The sequence below is a fragment of the Grampus griseus genome, assembly GCF_964374135.1.
Source record: "Grampus griseus genome assembly, chromosome: 6".
In the NCBI taxonomy this organism is placed as follows: domain Eukaryota; kingdom Metazoa; phylum Chordata; class Mammalia; order Artiodactyla; family Delphinidae; genus Grampus; species Grampus griseus.
This window is the reverse complement of record NC_139000.1, coordinates 81,750,342-81,768,750: the sequence shown is the minus strand read 5'-3', so window position 1 is coordinate 81,768,750 and position 18,409 is coordinate 81,750,342. Positions and strand designations below refer to the sequence as shown.

General features: G+C 37.0%; 1 protein-coding gene across 4 annotated transcripts in view; it reads left to right on the top strand.

The window, feature by feature from the left end:
- Positions 1 to 18,409, top strand: part of KIF27 (kinesin family member 27) — a gene marked incomplete at its 5' end in the record, with an annotated part of 84,391 nt that overhangs the window by 17,580 nt on the left and 48,402 nt on the right. For all 4 annotated transcript variants that reach the window (XM_082656809.1, XM_082656810.1, XM_082656808.1 and 1 more), the window contains 5 exons: positions 4,315 to 4,521; positions 12,141 to 12,310; positions 12,806 to 12,909; positions 14,523 to 14,678; positions 17,903 to 18,108. In XM_082656809.1, coding sequence (XP_082512935.1) covers positions 4,315 to 4,521; positions 12,141 to 12,310; positions 12,806 to 12,909; positions 14,523 to 14,678; positions 17,903 to 18,108 — 843 coding nt within the window. The remainder of the gene's footprint in view (positions 1 to 4,314; positions 4,522 to 12,140; positions 12,311 to 12,805; positions 12,910 to 14,522; positions 14,679 to 17,902; positions 18,109 to 18,409) is intronic.

The window sequence follows — 18,409 nt, the reverse complement described above, 5'->3', positions numbered from 1 at the left end:
TTTCCCTCCTCCCCAAGAATGTCTTGGTTGCTCCATATAAATTTTAGAATCAGCTTTTCAAGGACCACAAAAAAAAAAAACAAAAACTTTTTTGTGATTTTGGTTGGGATTGCATTAAATCTATAAGATACATTTGGAAAGAGTTAACATCTTTTGATCATGAGTCTTTTCACTAACCCATGAACATGGTATATTCCTCCATTTACTCATGTTTTCTTTGGTTTTTCTCAATAATGACTTTTTTGTGTGTATGTAGAAGTATTGCACATCTTTTGTTAGATTCATTCCCAGGTACTTTATTTTTTTATGTGACTGTAAATGGAATCTTTTCAGATTTTCATTTTTTGTTGGTATGTGTAACTGTATTGATTTGTGTATGTTGATAGCTTATACCCAGCAACCTGATTAAATTCATTTTTTAATTCTGATATTTTATGTAAATTCTTTAGGATTTTCATTTATAATTATGTCATCTGCAAATGAAGACATTTTTATTTCTTCCTTTATGATCCTTATACCTTCTGTTTTTTTTTTTAACCTTACTTCATTGACTGACATCTTTAATACAGTGTTGAATACAAGTGTTGATACCAAACATCCTTGTCTTGTTTCCAACTGCTGAAGAAAAGCTTTCACTGTTTCACTATTAAGTATCATGTTTGCTGTAGATTTTTTTTTTTTTTTTTTTTTTACTTTTTGGCTGCATTGTGCAGTATGCGGAACTTCCCCGACTAGGATCAACCTGTGCCTCCTGCAGTGGAAGTGTGGAGTCTTAACTGCTGGACCACCAGGGAAGTCCCAATATATATATATTTTTAATTTATCCTTTATCAAACCAAGGAAAATTTCTTTGCTGAGAATTTTTATTATGAATGGATATTAAATTTTATCAAATGATTTTTCTTTATCATGATTTCCTCCCTTTATCCTGTTAATGTGGTGAATTATATTGATTTTTCTAATTTTTAAACCAATCTTATATTCCTGGAATAAACCTTTTTTTGGGTCATGATGTATTGTGTTGGGGGTCCCCAAGACCACCCTCAGGTTGGATGATGAACCAGGAAGACTCAGCATATAGTTGTGCTCGTGGCTAAGATTTATTACTGTGAAAGGAGAGCAAAGGGAACGGGGACATAGAGTGAAGTCCAGGAGAAACCAGGCACAGGCTTCCAAGAGTTGTCTCCCGGTGGAGTCATCCACATGTGCTTAATTCCCCCAGCAAAGCCTGTGACAACTCACGTGAAATGTTGTCTACCAAGGAAACTCAGTAGAGACTCAGGTTTTATTGAGGGCTGGTAATGAAGGCATTCTCTGCCCAGCATGTACCAAAATTCCAGACTACCAGAAGGAAAGCAGGTGTTCAACATAAACCACCTTGTCTGTACAAACACTTTGAGCACAGTGAGCCACTCTTACCAGTTAGGGTGTTGGGAACCCTCTTAGGATCCAAGTTCCCAGACACCAGCCAATGGACAACCTCTTAAGCAGGTCTTTCAAAGGATAGCAGTCAGGTCTGCTGTGTTAACTGTTTTCTACAAGTGTCCTTGATTTGGTTTGTGATTATTTTGTTAAGGATTTTAGCATCTCTATTCATGTGTGAGATTAGCCTATATTTTCCTTTCTCAAAATATTCTTGTTAGATATTGTAACAAATTAGGTTAGCCTAATAATATAGGTTAGGTAGCATTCCTTCTCTTTCTATACTTTAGAAGAGTGTGTGAAAAATTAGTGTTATTTCTTCCTTAAATGTTTGGTTGAATTCACCTGAAAAACATTTGGGACTGGAACATTTCTTTGTGGAATGTTTTATTATGAATTCAATCATATTTTCTTTTTGCCCCCCTTTTGATAAGGTTTATTTGTCTAAGAATCTAACAACTGTGTCTAAGTTTTCATATTTATTGGCATAAGTTTGTAATAGTCTCTTATCTCTTTAATGTTTTTAGAGGTGTGATGATATCCCCCTTTTCATTCCTGGTTATTTGTGCCTTCTCTCTTTTTTTTTTTCCTTGATCAACTTCACCAGGGATTTATCAATTTTATTAGTCTCTTCAGAGAAGAAATTCTTGACTTTGTTGATCTTCTCTAGTATATGTTTATTTATTATTTAATTAATTTCTACCCTTATCTTTATTATTTAATTTTTTCTGCTTTTTTGGGGATAGCATCCTATGCTATCTTTCTAAATTCTTTAGATGGATGCTTAGTTCATTGATTTTTAGCCTTTCTATATATTTTTAGCCTTCTATAATATATGTATTTAAATTTATATGTTTCCTCCTAAGCTTATTTTTACCTGCATTTCACATTTGCCTCAAAATATTTACTAATTTTTATTGTGACTTTTTTCTTTGACCTATGGGTTATATAGTTATTTTATTTCCAACACATGGAGGATTTCTTTTTATTAACTTTTAGCTTAGTTGGATTTATCAATTTTTAGCTTAATTGTATCATTTCAGTTCTTTGTGTTGAAAATTGCTTTATGGCTTAGCATAAGGCCAGTTTTTGTAGATACTACAGAAGTGTTTGAAAAGAATGTGTATTCTGCAATCATTGGGTACTCTTAATCCTGTTCATCCTGTTATTCAAATCTATATTTTTACTCACTTTTTGGGGGTCTTTTTGTCATATCAGTGATTTAGAGTGATGTTAAAATCACCCACTATAATTTTGGATTTGTCTTGAGAATAGTGACCATTTTTGCATTATATATATTTAAGCTCGGTTATTAAGTACATAGAAATGTAGAATTGTTACATCATCCTGGTAAATTGACCTTTTTTTTAAATCACTTTTTCCCTCATTTTATCTCTTCTAATGGTTTTTGCCTTAAAGTCTATTTTATATTAATATAGCTATACCAGCTTTCTTTTGATTAATGTTTACATGGTATCTCTTTTTCCATCTTCTTTTTAATCCTTCTGTGTCTATTTTAGTTGTGTTTCTTGTAATTAGCAGGTTAGATAATTTTACAATTCTTTCTGACAGTCCTTATCCTTTAATTGGATTACTTAGTTCATTTCTGAATTTAACATAATTACTATTACATTCTGGTTATAATCCCACCATTGTGATTTTTACTTATCCTATCTGCTCTATGTTTCTTCTCTCCTTCTTACCTTCTTTTGGATTAATTGTGTATTTTTAAATTTACTTCATTACTTTAGAAGTTGTACTTTCACTTTTTTTAGTGGTTATTCTGGAGAGTATACCATGCACCCTTGACTTAATACAGTCTAATATTAATTGGTATTTTTACCCTTTTCCTAGAGAGTATAAGGACTCCATTTAATATCCCCCGTCAACTTATATGCTATTGATGTTTTATATTTTAATTATCTGAATACATGACTTTTAAAATAAAGTTACATTTTATAGCTCAGCATTAACACAGTGAAAGTTTAGGGTTTTTTTTTCTCCTATTTAAACATTATAATACATGTGAAATATTAAGATGAATGACATTTCTTATTTACATAATTTTGTGCTTATAAAACAAAGATTGATGTTAGAGCTTTCTAGATTGGATATACTTCAAAATTTTTCTTTAGAGGATATGTAAGAAGCTAAACCACACACGGTGTCTCCCCCCCCCCCACCCCCCCATATAATTTGTTCTGCCTTTGATTTCCAAGTTCTTTCTCCCACGACTCTCAATTGCCTATCTTCTATCTCTTTGTGTTTCTGGCTTTCTTTTTTGCTGAGTAAAGGCTTTCACTTCACTGCACCTGTTACCACTTTCTGTCCCCTTTGCTGTCACCTCAGCTCTTTGCAATTTTCTACACTTTTTAACTTTCTGGTCTCTTGTTACTTCTTGGATTTCACTCTGAAGTTTCAAACTTTTATAAAGATCAGCTAATCACAGTGCTTCAGGTTGGCAAGCTAACCAGTCACAGTGTGTGGGGCACTGTCTTGCACACTCTTTAGGCTGTATTTATCGGCTTACTATTCGAAAGTTTTTACCACTCAGGACAATCCTAAATTCTTGTGAACACCAGAAAGCTAGTCTTTGTTTTTTGGGTTTTTTTTTTTAGAAAAAAAAATTTTTTTTTTTTTTTTGGCTGCGCCACACACCCTGCAGGATCTTAGTTCCGTGACCAGGGATGGAACCTGCGCCCACTGCTGTGGAAGTGTGGAGTCTTAACCACTGGACCGCCAGGGAAATCCCAGAAGGCTAGTCTTTGGATAAATGAGGTTTTACTGTTTTGTTAAGGTAGTTGTAATTTTGGTCGATGTACAGTTATTTTTAATCATTATACACATACTGAGGTTCTCTGTTTTTAAAATTCTTATCTCTCTTCTACAAAGAATGAAAAAATAATAGAACAACAACTTCTTGTGGATCAACTGAGTGAAGAACTAACAAAACTTAACCTGTCAATGACTTCGTCAGTTAAGGAAACTTGTGGTAATGGGCCAGATGCCAGGATACCTGAAAAGAGACCATATACTGTACCATTTGATACCCGTTTGGAGCATTATATTTATATTCCAGCAAGATCAGATTCCAGGAAGGTAAAGTCTAAGCATTAATTTCTTTCTTATTATGAGATTTTAAAAATATTGTATATAATATAATATCACAGTGTATTTGTATAGTCTTAGCAGGTTTTTTTTCCATTTGGTTTCATACACTTTTGTTTATACTCTTCTTTTTTGTTTGTTATGTATACTCTTTTTTAAATCATGCTTCTTTTTAATAAAAAAATTAGTAGGTAGGAGAATGTATAGATACATTTGGAAGGAATAGTTGAAGATAATGCTTACATTTATCAAGGAGAAAAAAGCTACTCTTTGCTATTGTATTTTCAGACATGACTAAGTCTGATATCTTCATGAATTTTTTCTATCTTTAATTACCCAACCCAAGTTGATGAGGTTGGAGGTATTTATTTTGACTTACTTTGTCTGTCTGATTATTTTCAAAATGACATTTATGTATTATTCAGTCTTGCCAAGTTTGACATAATCAAGACTATATAAAAATGAGTGTGAAGTTTCATCTTAATTTTTATTTGTTTATAAAAAATATGTGTGTGGGTGGTAAATATGTGCACACACTGATTTCTCTTGAAAAATCAAGGAATCTCCACCATGGAAAAGACTAATTAGCAGATTCATGAATTTTGGTTTCCATTTATTAATTTTAGGACTGGAAATGATTTGTTTGAGATCTATACATTGGTTACAGTCAAAGGGATAAGAAATATGAGAGGTGTCATAGACTTTGCAGTCAGGCTGGCTTGGGTGTGGATACCATCTCTATGGTGTAGGCCTGGATGGATGACTAAAACCGTATGAACCCCAGGCTCCTTATCTGTCAGAATGGGGGACCTGCGGGGGTGTATGGAGGATTTACATGAGATGTTGACTCCAAAAGTGCCTGGCACACTGCATCCTAACACATGTTCATGGGGTGCTTCTACTATGTCCCAGGCTCCATGCCTCAGAATGAGTGGGACAGATGCTGCTGTTACCTCTACAGTTTTCAATTTTGAGTGGTTGGATTTAAAATTTAAACCATCGTTACTATTAATTTCAGTTAAACTTTTTAGAGTTATTGACATTTTTTTCTTGGTTGAATACATGGTAAATTTGCATAGAACATTTGAGAAGAAAGATAAGGTCTTCGTAGGATTCAAATTGGATATCTATTAATTCAACTTAATTATATATCAAGTCTTCTATATTAAAAAGAATTTTTTTTACTATTGGCTAGTAATGTGAAAGAATTTCCTGTTTCTGTTCATTCTTTGTTTTTCTTTTTAAATTTTTTTTTGGCTGCTTTGGGTCTTCATTGCTGCATGTGGGCTTTCTCTAGTTGAGGTGAGCGGGGGCTACTCTTCGTTGCAGTGCGCGGGCTTCTCATTGCAGTGGCTTCTCTTGTTGCGGAGCATGGGCTCCAGGCGCGCGGGCTTCAGTAGTTGTGGCATGTGGGCTCAGTAGTTGTGGCTTGCGAGCTCTAGAGTGCAGGCTCTGTAGTTGTGGCGCACGGGCTTAGTTGCTCCGCGGCATGTGGGATCTTCCCTGACTAGGGCTCAAACCTGTGTTCCCTGCATTGACAGGCAGATTCTTAACTACTGCGCCACCAGGGAAGTCCCTCTGTTCATTCTTTTATTTTATAATAATAACAACATATTTTTCTGATTATAAAAGTTAGACATATTTATTATCTCAGTCTCTGTTTCTTTCTCTTTTTACTAGATGTTCACACACATGCGTGCGCGCACACACACACAAACACACACACATTCTTTGAGGAGACAGAGCTCCATGGACTCTTGAGAAGGGGTTAGGCCCCTCTGTTCCTTTATTTTTTTAAGATTAAAAAAAAATAATAAATTTATTTATGGCTGTGTTGGGTCTTCGTTGCTGTGCACGGGCTTTCTCTAGTTGCAGTGAGCAGGGGCTACTGTTCGTTGCAGTGCACGGGCTTTTCATTGCGGTGGCTTCTCTTGTTGCAGAACACGGGCTCTAGGCGTGCAGGCTTTCGTAGCTGTGGCACATGGGCTCAGTAGCTGTGACTCCTGGGCTCTAGAGCAGTTGTGGCACACAGGTTTAGTTGCTCTGTGGCATGTGAGATCTTCCCGGACCAGGGCTCGAACCCATGTTCCCTGCACTGGCAGGTGGATTCTTAACCATTGTGCCACTAGGGAGGTCCCTAGGCCCCTCTGTTCTTATCTCTAGTTGTTTGATTAGACCTGAACAGCCATGACTGGAATAAAGACTTCCACAGTTATTGTTTCAAATTAGAAAATTATTATTTTTAAAATTTTAATTAGTTTCGTTGCCCCCTTTCACTTTCAAGGGTTTTGGTTTGGAAAACATAAGTGTGGTTACCATAGCTTAGGAGAGGGCAGATACACTATAAGACTTGTAGCTCCTCTGTGGTTACAGGTAATCTCAAAGTTCCCTTATGACCAAGTGGGATTAAGATGTAACAGAAAGAAAGAACCAGTGAGTTTGCCAAAAGATTGCTGTGACATGGAAGGAAAAGACCCGACCAGAGAGACTCTGCATTATGTTGAGGAATGGCAACACTTACTCCCAGTGCTGTTTCCTTCATCATGGATGGACATGTATTCAAATTAGCAAATTCTTAGTTTTGTTTTTAGAATTTTCCTTCTACCCCAAAAGAACCCTTCTAGCCACTAAAAGAAGGGGAAAAGGGAGAAAATGCAATGATCAGCAGTTTTGAGAGTTCTCTTGCTCCTATTGTGTGTCCAGGAATCCTGGCCCCCACTCTTGCTTGGACTGGTTACTGCAGCAGACATGAAGACTTGCATGGAAAGACACAAAGCCTGCCAAGCCTTGTTCAAGTCCTGTTTCCTGTTCCATTGTTCTAGAGTGAGCAGAACGTTTCATATTAAATACCAAAACTAGTTAAATTAAGCTAAAGAAGACGTCTGAAATCTCATTTCATTTTTTCCTGGATTTCTGTCACCTTGGCAGAAGTTGAGCTAATATTTTCCAGCTCTAATATTTTCTTTTAGAATTTAGCTCAAATATTTTCTTGAAGTAAAAATAGTCTGACAAGGGAAATATTTCCTTGACTTAAAATACTTTCAAAGAGGGCTTCCCTGGTGGCGCAGTGGTTGAGAGTCCGCCTGCCGATGCAGGGGACACGGGTTCGTGCCCCGGTCCGGGAAGATCCCACATGCCGCGGAGGGGCTGGGCCCGTGAGCCATGGCCGCTGAGCCTGCGCGTCCGGAGCCTGTGCTCCGCAATGGGAGAGGCCACAACGGTGAGAGGCCCGCGTACCGCAAAACAAAACAAAACAAAAAAAAAACTTTCAAAGGAAAAGGGGAACAATGGCTTAATTAGTTTTTAAATTGATTGCATAAAGAGTTTGATTTTATTTCTTATATGTTTGTTTATGCATATTGGAGGGAAAGTGAAAAGATCTTATTTATTTTAAAAGTGTATTTTTTATATATATATATATAAAACATATACTTTTGTAGCTAGCTTTTCTCACTTAATGTATCACAAATGCTTGACAGTCATTAAATATTCTATATCATGATTTTGACAGGTAATAATATTTTATCCTAAGGATATACCATTGTGTACTTTTTCCTATTGTTGCACATTTAAGTTGTTTGCAACCATCTCTTAATCTAAAAAGTTTAATTCCAAAATGGAATTTTAGGATTTATCTACTTATGTAGAAATCCTAAAGAAATTGCCCTTCACAACTAAATATTATAATTTACCAAATTATTAGGAAAAACGAGAAAGAAACTCATTTGTCTCAAAAGATACCAGAAACTCATCTAATGTAAACTCATGTAAAATTGAATCTAGATTTAAATTTAAGGAAAAAAATGTAACAGAGGTTTCTATTTTCTTAATGTGGTAAATATGATATAATTAAAGCCAAACACCAGTGTTATATCAGTACATACCAAAAAGGCACTTTGGAAGGAAAAAAATTACAAAGTGGTACCAGTCTTTACTTAGGTTTAAAATAATACCATATATGCTGATGATGCTACCATTTTTCATGGTTATAAGACTCACATTTTTTTTTTTCACTTTATCATCTTTGGTGGTAGGATATGTTTTACAATTGATGGTATGTCATAGATGATAGCTTTTTTCTTTTTTGCTGGTATAAAAATAATGGTGTGTCTTACAGTTGATGACATTTTAGATTTGATAAAATATTGTATTATGAAAAGGAAATAAAAGCAATAGGTAAATAATATCACTTTCAGTACTTGACATAATTGTATAGTAAGAAAACCAACAAAAATGTTCTTAAGGGATTTTTTTTCTTTCTTTCTTTCTTTTTCTTTTGGCTGCCTCGAGTCTTAGTTGCGGCATGCGGGATCTTTCTTTTTCATTGCGGTGCGTGGGCTCCTCGTTGCAGCACACAGGCTTCTCTCTAGTTGTGGCATGAGGGTTTTTCTCTCTCTAGTTGTGGTGCGTGGGCTCCAGGGTGCGTGGGCTCTGTAGTTTGTGGCATGCGGGCTCTCGTTGAGGTGCGAGAGCTCAGTAGTTGTGGCATGCGGGCTTAGTTGCCCCGTGGCATGTGGGATCTTAGTTCCCTGACCAGGGATTGAACCCGCATCCCCTGCATTGGAAAGTGGATTCTTTGCTACTGGATCACCGGGGAAGTCCCAAGGGATATATTTTTTAAAACCTCTGGAATCTCCAAACTCACAAAAGTGGAAATATCTGTAAAATCTTTTCTGTTTTTCCTGAATGAATTACATTTTTATTGAGTCACAAAATTCTTATGCATTAAATCCCATACACTGAAGTCAACAGCCTTTTCAGTTTTCATTAAGATTTTATCTTTCACACAAAGCCCATTTTTTTTCTCACAAAATAATTAATTAGTTTTGCTTTTTAATCACGTCTTTGCATAGATTGTTGCTCATGATGAAGCAGAGCTGTGTGAGATGTGTCTGCTGAGCTTTGACCAGGTTCCCTTGCCAGCCCAGCACTCATTCCTGCAAAACATACCAAGTTCACAGTAGCAAAATGACAAATTACATCTTATGAACCTTTGTGGAACTCTCAAATTCAACTACAAAATTAAATATGTGAAAGCCACAATCTGTGGTAAATAAGTTACAACACATCTCATGAAACAAAATCAAACGCATCACTAGTGAGAAGAGATTATCTTATTGTATGATGATTGAGAATATTATGCTCAGGTCTGGGTACAACACCTAAGTCAAATTAGATTATTTTTGGAGAAAACCAAGTTGCTGAAGGACCTTGGAGAAAATCTGAAGTAACTCTAGATTTAGTCTGATTCAGAGGAGACATGATAACTACTTTCAAGTATTTGAAGGCTTATCATTACTGTTAGACTTTGTCTCTAGAGCTAGGACCAATGAGAAGCAATAAGGCAATATAAGAGGCAATATAAAGAGGGATTTATTAATGAGAACTGTCAAAGTAATATGAGAGGTCTCAGGGCTTGTGCGGGTCCCCACAGTGAATTTGTTTAAGCAGAGGTTAAATGATAACTTGCAGTATTACAGAGGAGAGTCAAACATGGGATGAGTTGAACTCTAATCTTTAAAGTTCTGTCCAGTCCTGTTGCTATGTAATTCTCGGAAAAAATGGTTAGAATAAAAAAATTGCCTTCTAGTTGGATACACTTAAGTTATCTGAATTATTACTCAGTTTATTGAGTACTTACATTGTGATCAGTGTTGCTTGGGGTATGGTTGAAAATGCAAAAATATTCTTTGTTGGGAGCAGGGAGTGCAGAAGCAACTGAAAGAAGCAGGACCCAACACTTAGGTAGGAAGGGGCCAGATTATAGAAGGCTTGGTGAGCCAGAAGGGGCTAAGAACCATTCTTTTGGGTGGAATGACTGTTAAGGAATTAATTTACTGAATGTTACTCATTGTGGCAGAACCCATTTGGCGTTCATTATTAAGCTGGGTCATTTGCTTTTCTTTGTAAAAAGAAAATTTTAAAGCAAGTTACAATCCCAGAAAACAAAGTTTGATTCTGAACAAAAAGTTTTATTTGCTCCTGAAATAAAGCCCTCCTCCCAGCCCCCACCCCCACCCTCATCAAAAAGCAACCTTGAATCCTGTTGGTTATGGTGCAGGTGGCCATGCTAGGTACAATGTGCTTGTTAGATAAATACTTCTTGAGTTGGTTCTTCTGTAAATAATCTCCATACCCCAGAATTGGGAGGCCACCTAGAAAACTTTACCCTCCATCCATCATGGTGCTGATGTGATGGATGGTCTTATTAGGTGACCAACAGTGGAGGCACAAAAATCAAGTATCAAGGAATATCCAGTATCAGGTTGGCTTTCCTGGGAGGTGGTGTGTAAAGGACCTACGTCAATTGAATCTTCACACCATGTGATATACACATTCTACTGTATGTAGTAATTTTAATAGCTTATAATGATTTATATTAATAAATTGAATGTCTCCTCTAAGATCTTATTATTTACCTTTTTTGAGAAATTACCCTCAGGTTTGGTTATAGAGAAGTGGTTAAAAAGGAAATATTTGGTAACAGAAACTAGAATAAAAGTATAAAGGCAATATCTAATTCATTGTTTTCCAAGGTGAATTTTTGAGAACTTAAGGCCAATAGAATAATAATATAGAAAGTTTCCAGGCTAGTCCATGAAAATCTGTTTATCCCATGATACATATTAAGTGTCACTTAGAGCATTAATTCAGCTCTCCCTGACTACTACATGTAAAGTCTGAATAAATACATTCAAATTTTCAAATCAGGAATATTTTTCCCTGGCAGAAGGAGTGGTAGTGGCTCTGGATTTCTTCATGTGGTGGGATTTGGATTAGAGGGGAATTGCAGATCCTTAGCAGCACTGCAATTCTCCAAGTGTTCAGAAATGGGAAGATTGTGGTGGGGTGGGTAACAGTTGTCTCCTATTACACTGTGTATGGGCTTCACATTTGTTGGGGAGTGCCTGAGCTATGTTTAAGAGCTGTGATGTTGGGACTTCCCTGGTGGTCCAGTGGTAAACAATCCGCCTTACAGTGCAGGGCCTGGTCAGGGAACTAAGATCCCACATGCCGAGGGGCAACTAAGCCTGTGTGCCACAACTGTTGAGCTCACATGTCTCAACTAGAGCTGGCGCACCACAACTACAGAGCCCACGCGCCCTGGAGCCTGCGCGCCACAGCTAGAGAAGAGAAAACCCGCAGGCCGCAACTAGAGAGAAGTACACATGCCGCAATGAAAGATCCCGCGTGCCTCAACGAAGATCCCGCATGCCGCGACTAAGACCCAACGCAGCCAAAAATAAATAAATAAATAATAAAGAAATCTTTAAAAAAATATATTAAAAAAAAAAGAGCTGTGATGTTTTCACTCATGCCTCTTTTTGGTTTCATTTTTGAGTGCTATTTTCCCTGAAGCTATACGAGCTTTCTAGAAGAGGAAGAGCTGTGTATAGATTCTGAAAGAAGTGTGTGTCCATGAGGCACAATAGTATTATGAAATGAATTTTGACTTTTTTTGTGGGCGGGGGGGGGGAATGTATATTTTCAGTGATTGGCTATTTTAAGAGTACCTGTCTAACCTCTTTAAAAAACATTTTGAGTGATAGCATAAAAACAGACACTAAAAATCACGTTTTTTGTTGTTGGGTGGGGGAATCACTTGTAAGGTCTACACAAGTCCTCCTGTATACTCTCTGGATCGACTAGTTGCCGGATTTCGAACACGAAGTCAGATGCTGCTGGGTCACTTAGAAGAGCAGGATGAAGTCCTCCACTGCCAGTTTTCTGATAACAGTGATGATGAAGAGTCAGAAGGCCAAGAGAAATCTGAAATTAGGTATGTTAATATAGACTGATTTAATAAACATAATTACATGATGCAATTAATATATACAGATGTAGGGTTTTTTTCATTAAAGTATATCTTTTTCCATTTAGTAGGAGAGTTAAGTGGTTTTTGCTACATGTACTGTCAACTAATGTGTTATGAAACCAGTGTTTGAACACAAGTCATCCGTCTAACAACTGTAAAATAATTTTGCTTTAAAGCGTTTATGGTGGTTGAATTTTAATTTTCAGAGAGAATGATTTTGGATTTCCTAATTCTGCTGCCACAGTGGCAACAAACATGATGAATTTTCCACTGGGTCCAACATGGTGGGGGATATCTTTTTATTTTGTGGAATATTAGTAAGTTCCATTTGTTTTGTATTAATCATTTACAGAATAATTAATCAATTTAAAGAATAATTTGGGGGGAAACTAATTTGAGGGCATATTAGAAACCACTAACAGACAAGTTACCTTTGATCCTGATATTTTTTTTTTTTAGACATAAAGGTTGCTCGTGGATTCAAAAGCCAGGCTCTGTTTGTTCTTTTGTTGAATTGAATGATATTCAGGATCAAACACAAAAGTCAAGATTGGAGAATGAAGGTACACAGACTTTCTCAAGTACTTTAGATCTAATATTTATGACACCTCTCTTTTTCTTCAGGCAATAATTTAAGAAGCATCTGGGAATTCTCCAAGACGGGAACTTGATTAGGAGTGCTTTCCTGGCTTTTCCTTTGTGTTCTCTGCTCTACCTCTGAATTTTTGTTCGTTTTTATTCCTTAATGAAAACAGTTTTTCCACCAATCAATTCAAGCTAGAGTTATAGGCTAAATCTCTCAGAATGGGGATTTTATATTCAAACATGAGTTGATATACATTGTACTCTTGACTTATTTAAAATGCATCTTAAGTAATTTACTAGCTCTCTACTGCTTCACTGGCACCCATGCCTACCATTAGTGATATATTTGGCATTAGAGCCAACTTAGTCTAGTGGGTACTTATAATGTTCACAACTGACGAGAATTTATGCATCAAAAAACAGCATAAAAGACATTTATGTTGCAAAAAGTATACGCGGAGATTTTAGCTCATTTCTCTCAGCCTATGTGTGGTCACAACACCAAGAGTAAGAGTACAGAGAATATAAATAACATGATAAGTCCTACACTGTGAAAATAGCATCTTTTTAAGAGCCTATGGGGGACTTCCCTGTTGGCGCAGTGGTTAAGAATCTGCCTGCCAATGCAGGGGACACGGGTTCGAGCCCTGGTCCGGGAAGATCCCACATGCTGCAGAGCAACTAAGCCCACGCACCACAACTACTGAGCCTGCGCCCTAGAGCCCGTGAGCCACAACTACTGAAGGCCGCACGCCTAGAGCCCGTTGTCCACAATAGAAGCCACCGCAATGAGAAGCCTGCTCACCTCAATGAAGAGTAGCCCCTGCTTGCCGCAACTAGAGAAAGCCTGTGTGCAGCAGCGAAGACCCAGTGCAACCAAAGATAAATAATTAAAAATAAATTTGAGCTTATGCATGTAATATTAAAAAATGAAATTGAGATAAATTTTTAAAATGTATAAATAGTGTAGATAAGTGCTACCCAAGTAGCCATCCTTGAACTGTTTGTTACTGGTCTACAACCAGGTAAGAAACTTAATGTCAGGATGTAAATCAGTGCACCAGCTCCTTCATTGAGGAAGTCTCACTGTGAAAAAAATGTCAGCTGAGCTAAAAGAGTGAGGTAATTGATTTATGTTCTAGTACAAGACAGAAACAAACAGTGTGAGGCCACACTCTTATTAGCCTGGGGTAGAGGGAGACTACATTCTCTGATTACCGTAAAACTGTGAGTTAATAGGAAAAAAATTAAAACCTCTACCTATCTGGAGATTTTATATCTTTCTTAAATAACTCGGGTTAAAGAAAAAGTCAAATTGCAGAATATCTAAGGGTAATGAAAAACTGTATCAGAACCTACAGGATATGACTAGAGCATATACATATGTTTTAAGAAAAGGAAAACTCACTGTGAGCTGGGAAACTAAAGTCCCAATTGCTATGTATTTTTTCCTTTTTTTTTCTGTCTGTCCCTTCCTCTGTTTCCTCTAGACTGCTTGTGTATCTGCCTTTTTTTTTTTAAACTCTACTTCTGTCAAATATTTCTGAGCAGATAGTTTTTATTTCTCAGTTTTGTTTCTTTTATTTTAAAGATTTAAAGATTGAATGTCTCCAGGAGAGTCAAGGGTTGAATTTGCAAAAATTAAGGAATTCAGAGCTCATACTTACTGAAGCTAAACAAAAAATGAGGGAACTTACTATCAACATCAAGGTGAAGGAAGATCTGATTAAAGAATTAATTAAAACAGGTAATAGTATCCTGTGAACCAGCTTGTATGAGAAAGAAAAGCTTCTAGGGCTTCCCTGGTGGCGCAGTGGTTGAGAGTCCGCCTGCCGATGCAGGGGACATGGGTTCGTGCCCCGGTCCGGGAAGATCCCACATGCTGCGGAGTGGCTGGGCCCGCGAGCCATGGCCGCTGAGCCTGCGCGTCTGGAGCCTGTGCTCCGCAACGGGAGAGGCCACAACAGTGAGAGGCCCGCGTACCGCAAAAAAAAAAAAAAAAATCTTCTAAAGTTGCTTCTGATGTTGTAACATTTACTTTAATTTTTGATGCTCAGGACTATCCACGTTAGCTTGGAATTCGTTCTAACAAGGTGTGCTCTAGAGCCAGTATGTGGAGGTTAATTATCAAAAGAACTTTGTTATATTTGATTTCATCTATGAATTTTTCTAACCAGTGTGAACTCTGTGTTGTGCTGGAACTCTATGGTACTTAATGTTTTTTGCCACTCTTTAGAAACATTATACTAGGCATCTGGGATAAGTCTGAGATGTTTTCCGAGTTCATTTTTAGTAAATACTTATTTTAAATTATTAGTCTTTATTTTCTTGGATAGTTCATATTTAACCTTAATTATAAACTTTATATTTTAAATGTAGCTAATTTTTGTTTTTCTGAAGATATAAGGATTTGTCCTTGAGAGCTGTCCTCTTGAGTGAGCCAGGCTTTCATCTCCTCCCCTTAATCTACCAGGTTGGGCATATGTACAACATCCTCTCCTCACCCTGCAACTCCATTAGGCTTGCCTTAAAATGCACATCTCAAGCTTTTGGGGTTCCTCTCACTAATACACTCCAAGTGTAAGCCTTGACTACTCTGAAATTCAGTAAAGAATTGAAGGAATAAGACACACTAGCTTTTCTTTTCCCCAATGTCAATGCAAAACAACTCTGGTCACATTTGGGGAAACTGAAGGAAATACTATCCTCCTCTTCTTCAAGCCCAAGACTATAATCACACTCAAACTACACGAATTGTGGTTCCCAAATCCTCTGCCAGCAAAGAGAAACCTGCCTGGCCTCTCCCTCCTCTTTCCTGCAAGCTTGCTTTCTGACTGTCGGTCCTCCTTTCTCAACTTCCTCTCCTCTAGCTGCTGTCCAATGCGTTTTCCTTTCTCATTCCTAGTGGTGTATGGGCTATGCATCGTCCCAGCTCCAGTTATCCCAGATGTTTGATTTTGACCATTCTCCTTCCTCATAGGCAGGATCAATGCCAGTAAACCTCTCTTAGGAGTATCTAGGAAATGGTTTAGGGGTTTAAATAGCTTCTCTATCCCCATGATTTTAGGGTAGTGAGTGTAGAAATTGAGGATATTTACCACTCTGAAATAAACGATTTTCTTTCATATAGGTTATCCCACCATGGGATATCTAACTAAACAAGCACACTTTTGTAACCTGGTATACCCATCCTGGTTGCCTTAAAATAGAGGATACCTGAACTTAAACAGAGAAGGTCTTCTTCTTGTTCATAGAACGAAGGGCAGTTTGGAGCTTTCCTAAAGTCCCTTAGAAATGGTGATTAGCAAAAGGGTCAATGTGTACTTACTTTTCCAAGTCCTCTCACTGAAGACTTCCCCAAACAGTAGCTACTTCAGCCAAAATTAATAACAATGACAATTATACTGTATTTCATCAATTTTAATACACACTTTTTTCACATTTTAATATCTCTGAAATCAGGATGCATCTTAAAAATCAGTGGCATTTTAGCATTTTGTCATGGTGTAATTGGTACTGTATATTTTTTTTCTTAGTGGTTCATAAAATATTAGCGTGTTAAACAATTTATGGGATCACAGATTCATTAAAACATTGTTGTCCTATGTATTTTGAAGTTAGTTGAAAGCATAGAATTGTAGAGCCAGAAGACAACTTACAGTGCATTTAGTTCAATAACTCCCTGTATTAAAAAATTAAGAGCTTTACAGTATACCAGTATAACAACCTGTCCTGGTGATTATTCACCTCATGACCTCTAGACTCTTACTTCCCACTGCTGCTAGTTTGCCAGTCTGGTTCAGGACAGTCGACTATTCAGAATAAATCAGAACTAAATTTTTAGGGTCAGTAGCTGGGCTTAGAATGAAAAGAGATATAGAAATACCTATATTCTATTTTTCTCTATGTTCTAAATATTCATAAGAAAAGCATTTTAAAAAAATTATCTTTAACAAGTTAAAATGAAATAAAAAAGGAGAGGGGGCTAGCTCTATATTAAAGGATTCTTAAGAAACATAACAGTAAGATGTACTGTGACCTTGTTTGGATTGTGATTAAAATAGACTAATTGTAAAAGACATTTTGAGACAGTTGGGGAAGTCTGAATAGGAACTGGTGGGTATTAGCATTGTTAGGTGTGATAATAACTTTTTGATTATTTCCATATTCTGTTTAGATGCTTATTGAAGTATACATAGGTGATGACATTATATCTGGGATTGCTTTAAAGTTTTTAAGTAAATTGAAGAAAAAAAGTATAGATGAAGTAGCTGTGGCAAAATCTTGATAACTGTTGGATCTGGGTGATGGACTTTCATTATATTATTTCTCTACTTTTGATATGTTAAAAATTTTTCATAATAGTAAAAGAAAAGAATTCGGAGACAGATTATGGGTGGTAGGAAGACAAAGTGTAGTAAGCAGTAGGCCAGTGAGTCACCCCAAATACCTTTTAACTGAAGTTTGATGCCAGCAAAGGTAAACTGCAAATTCAGAACAAAAGATGAACCAGGGAGAAGATAGAATGGCACCAGATGGGGACAGTCATTAAGGAACTAATTATTAAAAGGACAGGTGGCAAGTTGTGTTTGATGGGGATGGGAGGGACAGCTGGATTTTTAATGCTATGCCTTAAATAGTTACTGCCCAGCTTTTTTTTTTTTTTTTTTTTTTTTTTTTTGCGGTACGTGGGCCTCTCACTGTTGTGGCCTCTCACGTTGCGGAGCACAGGCTCCAGACGCGCAGGCTCAGCGGCCATGGCTCACGGGCCCAGCTGCTCCGCAGCATGTGGGATCCTCCTGGACCGGGGCACGAACCTGCGTCCCCTGCATCGGCAGGCGGACTCTCAACCACTGCGCCACCAGGGAAGCCCCCAGCTTTTTAAGAGTAGGGAAATTTTATGTTTCTGGTGTTTTACTTAGTTTTTAAACATAATTTATAATTGTTATTACTACTATTATTATTATGAAGGTAATGATGTCAAGTCCGTAAGCAAACAGTATTCTCTGAAAGTAACAAAACTTGAACAGGAAGCAGAACAGGCGAAAGTGGAATTAACTGAAACGCAAAAGCAGCTTGAGGAACTGGAAAACAAAGATCTTTCTGATGTTGCTTTGAAGGTAAAATTACAGAAGGAATTTCGTAAAAAGATGGATGCTGCGAAGCTAAGAGTCCAGGTAATTTAAAAAATATAATTGAGAAAACTTATTTAAGGCTTCCTGATTTTGAGGATTCTTGTACCTAGTTAGGAAAGAAGTAGGATTCAGTTTTTACTAGCGGGAGGAACTGGATGGCAAGTTTTCTTTTCCAGTATGCTGGTGGGTTTACATAATTTTAGTCTGGGTAGTATATTTCTTCATTCAGGAAGTGTATTATTTTAATCTTTTTATCAAAAACCACATGGTGAGAAATAAAGATAACCACAGAAAATAGTATCCTTTTCTGAAGGATAAAAGATTAACTAATGATTAAATAATA